The following is a 9,230-nucleotide window of genomic DNA, read 5'->3' as shown; positions in this document are numbered from 1 at the left end:
CTCTCTCTCTCTCTTTTAAAAGATTTATTTATTTATTTTAAAGGTAAAGTTACAGAGAAGCAGAGGCACAGAGAGAGAGAAGTCTCCCATCTCTGGTTCACTCCCCAAATGGCTGTAATGACCTGTGCTAGACTGAAGCCAAGAGCCTGGAGCTTCTTCCAGGTCTCCCACGTGGGTGCATGGGCCCCAGGACTTGGGCCATCTTCTACTGCTTTCCCAGGCCATAGCAGAGAGCTGGATCAGAAGTGCAGCAGCCGGAACTCGAACTGCTGTCCATATGGGAAGCTGGCACTGCAGGCGGTGGCTTTACCTGCTATGCTCCAGCATCGGGCCCCCATCCCCATTCCTGATGATAACACTTTATTTGTGGAGACTGAGTATCTCAGGATACAATGTGCTCCCAACATCACCTTCCTCCCACACCTTTCCAGGGCATTAAAAAGAAAGTTCAGCATGTGGATAAAGGGAAGTTGGAGAGAATGAATACTGTGTTTTAAATGCAGCACTACACTGCTGAGAGACAGATGCTACATTTTCTGAATGAGACACAGACGTTTAAGAGAAATGTGTCTGCCTCATTCTGTTTTGAGGAGACATTGCACTGAGGAAACCATGAGTATTCCACCATTTTTCCCTCTGCAACTGAGACTTGAGTGATTTTACAGAGAAACCACCTGTAAACTTCATCAGTGGCTTAGTTATCAGACACAGTTTTTGAGGGCAGAAAATTTTTCATTCATGGACTCGGAATGGTTAAGGGGGTGATTTTCCAGCTGTTACTAATAAGCTGTAACTTGAAGTTAAGGCAACATACTGAATAAGCCAAAATGCTTAATTTTTGTTTTCAATGAAACAGTTTATTTTACTGTTTACTATGGAGAGGCTACAAATACACATCAGATATAAATACAAAGGACTGAACTTTGCAACACCGGTAAAGGAGGTTTGTGAAGAACTAAGGAGCTGGAGCACAAGGCACATGATATCTACACTTGCTTAAACATCAAAAACACTTACTAAAATGGTTAAATAAAGGAGAGTGGAGTTTAGAATAATGACATATCCAAGGCATAAAGTGCAGTTCTCTGATTCTCTTATAGCTTGATGTCTAACATTTTACTAAAATCTCTGCTGATTTATGCAATTTACTTTGTAGACTTAAAATACTGAATACTTGTAGATGACTTGATTTCAAGAACTCATCAAATGAAAATGATCTAATGGAATACTATGAATCCAGAAACTTTCTATATGCAATTATTATAAAAGAGTACTAGTATGTCAAGGTATTATGTCAATCATGCTACCTCTCCAGTTAGCTCTACAGAAGACAACTCTCACTTATATCCTAGCACTACTGCACCTTTGAGACTTTCTGTCAACACACATTTATCTGACATCTGCAAGGTACCTAACACTGTGCTGAGTGCTGGGGAGACACAGAAACATGTCCTTGCTTTCCCAAGCTTACATTTAACCCTTATAACTGGGTCAGTCACACTTTCCTTTAAATTCATTTAAATTCCTATTTTTATTCCAAGCAGCTTCTTAGGAAAAAACAGGAACCACAGTAAAAAGAGTTTGTGTCTCCATACCTCATTCTATTTGAGTTCCAGAATCAGATTAAGACTAACATTAAATCTTCAGAGAAGACACAAACCTTATGCAGTCTAAGGGATGGTGCTGTTTGTCTATAAAATGGAAAAAGAATGCAGATGGATCAAGAACTAGAGCACTTTTCAGCTCCTTATGAGCCACAGTATCTCTACATTGCTTTGTGGCAATCTCCTGCACAAAGATAAGCACTACATTGCACTCTAAAACAAATGTGTTAATGCTCTTAGATCTATTCATGCTCTTATTCCCTGTTCACAGAAAAATAACACTGACTCCAAACATACCTCTATGGGAAAACAAAGTTAGGTTAATAGAACAGTCAGTTATCCTCGACTTAGGAATAGCCTGACTCAATACAATTAGGGACATCTCCCAATGGCACTCCCTCCAACATGAAAAAACCATCTCTCACACATTTTCTAGTCACAGTGTATATACAGATGTATACACAGAGTCAGTGAGGCCAAGACTGCCAACAGGACACCAAGTATGTATAAGGGTGGACTGGCAATGAGAAATTTCAGTTTCTCTTTATTCTTGCTTCCTCAGTCTATTTTACATGTCACACAGAATTGAAAGATGCCACTTTTTGTTATAAAATGCTGACATTATGATTTTCTAATGCAGAATATGGAAATACACAATACTATAATAATAGGCAATCTATGGGAAAGCTAACACAAGGCATTTCTATAGCTGATGTGTAAGTTTCCTTCCTTCATTTTAACATTCCACCTTCAATACTGAACACTCTTTAATCAAGAAATCTCACAGTTGGTAAAATCTAAGGGTAATTTCCAGTGAGTTTTATAGAAGAGGAGCCAAAAGACCACAGGTATTGATTGCTGAGCTGTAATCAGCAGAAGGAACCAATTAATCGGTGTTGTAATCACAAAATTGCTGTGAGGCAACAGGCTTCTGTAATTAAACATAAATCACCAGGGTTTATATTTCAGGTGCAAAAACAGTGACCTGACTTCACCAGGGATCAATTACTGTTTGCAGAGCTACTTGAATTTTTCTGTTGATCTTCATTGTTGTTAAATAATAATAGTTCTGATGGTGGTTAAAACTTCAATTTTCAAATGCAGGATGATCTGAGCTGAGTGAGAAAAAGAATGATTTAGGGAGGGAAGGAAGTTAGGCTGGCATCAATTTGAGCAAATTTTTCTTCTTTGATCTTAAGAAGGCTCGTGTCTCCAAGGTTACCATATCATAAACGTGCCAGCTATTTTAAAGGTTTCAGGATTAGTCAAGACCAAGAAAGACAAAATGATAAACTGTGAATCAAACCATCACTACTGCAAAGTTCCAACAGTGTGATGTGTCTGCCACCAGTATTCTCAGCAATGGTGTCTTTAAATACAAAGAGAACTACATACATTCAATATTGTAGAAATAGTTCCTTTATTTTTCATGATTAAAACTTTAAAAATAATCCTATAATTATTTCTTTAAAAGTGGCATATTTTCTTTATTTAAAACCACTGGAAATGTGGCTTCTTTTTGAGAAGTAATCTTCATTTTCATAGATATTACAGAGAAAACAGATTTGTATATCAACTAATGGAAAACTAACCATAATGAGTTTAGTTTCAATACAAATACAGGTCAACATGTCTCTCTCTATATGTATGTGTTAGGACTGATTCTGTCCATCAGTTAAAACCTTCCATTTTTGGACTATTACCTATCGAAATTCTAAACATGCTCACTTTCCTGGGTATCCTATTTTGTCAAAGAATTTATAAAGTTCAGATGCTGTTTATATTAACTGACACCTACAAAGAGTGAAGAGACCAGAGACAACACTTCATAGTATGTAAGACTTTTATCTCCTTTTTAATGATTTAAGCTAACTATAAAGTTCAACAAATATAGAGACCTCCATAACTTGCAGGTGTCTTGAGTGAATGTCTCTTAATCTGCTTTTTCATTTGGATTTCTCAACAAAACATTTTTGCCTCTTAGTACTAATCCTGTAGAATTAAAAAACAACCCCCCATAAGATTCCATGTTTCATACATTTTGAGTTAAAATACCAAAGAAGTAAAATGTACACAGGATTCCCCCTAGCATTTATCAGAAGCTTTACTTCTAATTTAGAGACATCTCAAGATGTTCACAGGCATAAGTTTCTGCAGAACCTCAGAGCTTCTTCCTCATACACATTAGGGGACTATACTTTGTTTTATTTAAACAATACAAGGAGGCTGGCACACTTTAATGTTAACATGTTTTATAAAGTATATTATTAAAAATAGGCTGGGATTAATGGTGACCCCTAGCATTTGGTCACTGACTGACTAGCTTGTATAGAGATTACCTAGGCTCGTGATTTTATTGCTCATCACCACTGCCTGATTTGACACTTCACTATACAACGCATATCTCCCCAAGGATGACTGCAGAACGCAGACACAAAATTCAGAGCTGACGATTTTGCAAATTTTAGCACTTCTGGTAAAAGGGCTAGAAGAAGTTAAAGAGAAAACCTATTAACAAAAATAAGATGAAGAAGTTAAAGTCACCTGTGGATTTCATTGACTCCCATTACAGCTGGTCCTTATTGGAGTTTAACAGAGAACAGATTGGACAATAACTGGTAGCTATACCCATGTACTGATCATTTTCAAACACTCCAATGATGTTCTCCAGTACTTTTATTATCTTGATTTCATGGTGCCATAGCATGGTTTTCATTAAATTTCCCATTTTCATAATCAAAATACCCCAAATTACTACACATTCCCTTATACAGTCAAAAATAGTTTTACTGGAATGTTTTTAGTTAATAGCTGAAGGCAGCAACATTTACAACATTTAGCTTTTGTTACACCCATAAACACGTGGGAATTCCTTGCAAAGCAACTGCACAGAAAAAGAATGATATTCTTGCAAATATTGATGGAATGGTTATACAACTCTTTTAGCATAACGATTTGGAGTTCCATATAGGCTTCCTAACCCCACCTTGATGCAGTTAACACAAGTCTCTATGCCACTAAAATACTAGTATGAAATATTGTCATCAGTGTTTATATACATAAATATAATGAACTGGCAAGTATCTAGTTTCAAATTAGATCCTTGGAATACAGCAAAATAGAGGCTGGTTATCTTTGCCTTAAACATAATTATTAAAAGCACATTTTGTTAGAAGGGAAGAAGGTAACTGGACATTCTCAATGCTCCAATTTGAAGTGATACTTGCCTCTTAGTTTCTTGAAAAAGAAGTTTTGAAAGTTATATACATAGGTTTCATTTAAATTATGCAGCAATCTTTTATTATTATTATTGTCCCAGATCTTGTTTAATGAAGATTTCTGTCATCAAATCAAGAACGGTATTTCACAACTATAAGAACTGTAAGAGAAAAAAATGAAATATATCAATATATCAAAATCAGACTCATATGCTATGTTAGAAGCGACGTTCCTAAATGTAGTTATGTCCACTTTTAGAAATGGGTAATGAGGGCTGAACTTTTAGCTGAAATAACAGATAAGAAATGAGAAAGAAAAAATATCATAAAACTACCTAAATGTCTAACATTGGCATCTGGATCAATAATTTATGCCATACCAACAGCAGCATGCAGCTGTTAAAATGTTGTAAAAAACTTAATAACATGGAAAAATATTCACAACATATTTATTAGAAAGTATATATAATATGATCTTAATTTTGCAAAACATGTTTATATAGTGATAAAAAAAGACTAGATATATATACAACAGTTGTATTAACAGTAGCTATCTCTGTGTGGTAAGATTACAGTTGAACTTTATTTTCTTCTTTATGCTACTCCACATTTTCCAAGTTGTCCACCATATATTTATGGTTGATTCTTGTTATTTGAGGTAGTTATGTTCTATAAAGTCAACACAAACACTGAATTAGCAAATACTGAACCACTGCTGCAGGGAAAACACAGGGTTAAGAGTCTATGAGCCTCTGGCTGGTACATTTTTGTCAATCAATCAATACATAACTTTGATTTCTGTGTATTTCTGTTTAAAGATTTCTCACTTAATATGTAGCATCTTCAATAAATTCATGGAAAATGTGCATTCTGAAAAAACTGGATTTCAAATTTCTTTGTATCAAAATAAACTTAACTTTTATTTCTATTTTCCATGATGTTTTTGAAGTACCCTCACATATACTGTTTATTCACTAACACTGAACTCAAGGCCAACAGCACTGAAACTCATGCCTGCACACTGCTGATGTAAGGCATATACTTTCTCTGTGAAGGCACATCATATAGACTTCTTGCACTCAGCAACACTAGAGCACACTTCAGCACTGTGCTGAAGGAAATTTTAAAACAGTGACATCCCCAACAAAAAGCACAAGTATGTGGAAAAGTCAGCATTAAATGCTTAGACTCTGCAAAGGACACTTGTTTATGTTACAAGAGCTAAAACAAGAAGGTAGAGATAGCCTTGTCTGACCTCTGCTGGAAATGCTTGGGTTAGGAGACTTTTTTTTTTTTTTTTCTTCTTTCAATGTATCTATGAAAGGCCACAAAAATCATCTTGAGTACTGATCTGGGGGTTACAAATACATTTTAGCTAGTAAGTGAATTAACAAACACAGAATCTATGAATAATGAAAACTGATTATATTTCTGTTACAAAACTATTTTCTGTTTAACAAGGTAATAGCATCATAAAACTTTCCAAACAGTTTTTCTGAGATACTTCCCACATCTTCACAAAATCTCTGTAAACATAAGAGACTTTGAAGAAAAGGAGATATTAAGAATCAGGGATCTTAAAAAGAACAGTAAAGGAAAAAGGACAGGAAGGAATTAGCTTTAATGACTAAAACCAAGGTCAAATCTAAAAACTAAAAAAATAAAAACCAAAAAAAAAAAATCCCATCATCTGGAGAACTTAACTGGAAAATCTTATGAGATGCAAGTTGCCATAACTGAATGTCAACAATACATAGAAAATGAATGTTTTGTCCTGAGTGCAACAGGAGCTATATTTGGCCTTGAATAATTCACTTAGCTCTGTGTTTGAAAGTGTGGGTAGGGGACAGGATGAGGGTTCTCTTTGAGAATCTGACAGAAGATATAAACTCTATCTTCACAAAAATATACTTATGCTTGTTCATATAAGACTTACATACAACAAGAGTATTGCCAGAGACTCATAGGCTCTAGGTTAAGGGCTCCTGAAGGTCAGAAGTCATTACTCACTCCTGACATTGGACATACCAGGTCAACTGAAAATAAAAACGAATGAAGTGAACTCCAAAACATATGATGCCCCCAAGAAGTAATAATACAGCAAATACTCACTGATAATCACTACCAAAAGGATAACAGCAACCAAAGCCATGATGGCTTTTATCTACAACACACAAAAAGATATACAAAAATATTAATATTAATAAAGTTGACACTGTGGTGCTATTTGACACACATAAGATCTTCAAAAATTTCATGGAAAATGTGTATTATAAAATAAATTACAAATGGATTAATAAGTTTTTTGCATCAAAATAAACATCTTTTCATTCTATTTTCCTAGGAACTTTTTAAAAATACTCTCATTTTAACTCATCATTAAACAGTTACATTCCTTGAAAGATTTTCCCATTTTTTCTATAATATACTTGATAGCTGTTTTGCATCCTCTTGTAAATAATCAGAGTTCTCCAAATTTGAGGGTTTTTGAAAGGCTGGATTTCACAGGTCAAGGCTGTACTGTATGGCAAGTAGTAACAAGCAAAGCCTTCATGGGTCTGGACTTTTTGTCTAGGTTTCCAGGTGCTTATTCTAATTTCAGATCAAGAAAAGTAATCAACATTTTCACAGCTCCGTTCAAATGTCAGGATGCGATTAATAACATAGGCAGCCAATCCCAAAGCTTCCATAACTAGTAGCGTTCCCTTATCTACAGAGGAGGCCTGAAAACATAGGCAGTGTCAAACCAACATATACTATGTTTTCTCCTCCACATACACATATATACCTATGACAAGGTTTAATTTCTAAATTAGGCACAGGAAGAAATAAATGATGATAATAAAATAGAACAGTATAATAGTATACTATAATAAAAGTTATTTGAATTCAGAATCTTTCTCTTGAAAGAATCAATATTTTCAGATGGCAGTTGGCTGTGGATAACTGAACTGTGGAAAGCAAAACTGTGGATAAGGAAGACTTGCTGTTTATCTGGCTGAACAGTTATAGCACTCATTCACAAAGTAAATGAGAATGCTGTTTCTTTTTCTCTCTTCTTCCAAATGAATAGACAAAAATCTATGTTTAACATACAACAGCTTAAGAACTTCCTAGATACAGAAGAAGGGTGTCAGAAATTCTCCCTCCCCACACACTGGATAATTGAATTCACTTATTTAATTGTTTATTTTTGAAGTATTTTATTTCCCAGATGGTTCACTAGTTTGAAACAGTCATTCTGGTGGTTAGTTTGAACTTCTACTCAAACTTAAGCCTTTAATAAAAACAAGGTTCTATAATCAGCTTATGAAGAAAACAATCTTTGGTTTTTAGTTAAAGAAGCAGATAGAAATTTTAAAAATACAATAGTAAAGAACTGAAGCAATTAAAACACTCTTAATAGCCGATGAGAAACTTCAAATTCCATCAAGGTCAATAGAGTACCAAAGACACCTCAGATTCAGATGATAAAATCATCTTTGATTAGAGTTCTGATGGTCTTTACACGTGATTCTGACCATCTTGAGAATGTGAAACCAAAACAGTAACGTCCAACAGTGATTCTTGTTTACAAAAAGGAAGAGAATCATGAGTTGGCAAATGGGAGAAACACTGGAGACCATCAGCTCTACCTCCCATAGTTACAAAAAGATGAGCAAACTGATGCCCAATCAAGAAACAGCTGTGACACCAGTTTATGCTTCCAGCTTCCTAATCTATTTCTTAGGGCAGGACAGATTCTAAAATGAGAAAGCTACGTAAGATTTTATTTCAGCACATTTAAGACCATGATACTCAATGTGAACCACCATTTCTAATGAGAAAGAAGATATTCAATAACCAATTCACAGATTCACTTATTTACTTTTAAATCACTATCATCACAATCAACCACTGACCCAAAAAGTTCCTTCATGTCTTGTTGTGGTCAACCTCCAATCCCCCTGGTTTTAGCCACTGGTAACCTGATTGCCTTCTTTCCTTTTGTCTTTTTTCATAAAACCCTTCCTAAATCATCATGAGAGGATATAAAAAAAGTTCAAGAAAATATATATTATAAGAAACTATGCATGGATTTCAACTTTTTGTAGGAAAATAAATTATTTTTAATTCAGTTTTTCCACAAACTTTCTGAAGTCCCCTCACACTATAAAAGTCAATCTATAAAATGGCATGAAGAGGAAGACAGCCTCATACAAATAGCAGCCCAAAGAGGCATTAATGGACCATAGTGAGATTGAAGAGAGTGAAGCATTAGAAATAATAACAACTGGAAAACACTTTCTACTCTAAATGAACTTTTTAAAGTTACAGAACAATCTTTTTCATTACATGCTTGCTGCTAATGGTGGTACCCAATGTGATATATTGTTTGCAAAACACAATTCCATGTGTATTTTTCCCT

The 9,230-nt window shown here is 34.9% G+C and overlaps 1 protein-coding gene across 3 annotated transcripts in view; it reads right to left on the bottom strand.

Annotated features, from left to right (window-relative positions):
* Positions 1–3,005: 3,005 nt before the first annotated feature.
* The window catches only part of VAMP4 (vesicle associated membrane protein 4), a 44,925-nt gene continuing 38,700 nt past the window's right edge, over positions 3,006–9,230 (bottom strand). For 2 of the 3 annotated variants that reach the window (XM_002715115.5, XM_017345688.3), the window contains 2 exons: positions 6,935–6,986; positions 3,006–4,983 (listed from right to left, as the gene is read on the bottom strand). In XM_002715115.5, coding sequence (XP_002715161.1) covers positions 4,955–4,983; positions 6,935–6,986 — 81 coding nt within the window. In that variant the 3' untranslated portion in view covers positions 3,006–4,954. Of the gene's footprint in view, positions 5,492–6,934; positions 6,987–9,230 lie in introns of all 3 variants that reach the window. The other variant, XM_008264071.4, reaches the window with a different exon arrangement.

Source organism: Oryctolagus cuniculus, chromosome 7 (genome assembly GCF_964237555.1).
Source record: "Oryctolagus cuniculus chromosome 7, mOryCun1.1, whole genome shotgun sequence".
In the NCBI taxonomy this organism is placed as follows: domain Eukaryota; kingdom Metazoa; phylum Chordata; class Mammalia; order Lagomorpha; family Leporidae; genus Oryctolagus; species Oryctolagus cuniculus.
The sequence above is the reverse complement of the archived record's forward strand: the minus strand, read 5'-3'. Positions and strand labels throughout refer to the sequence as shown.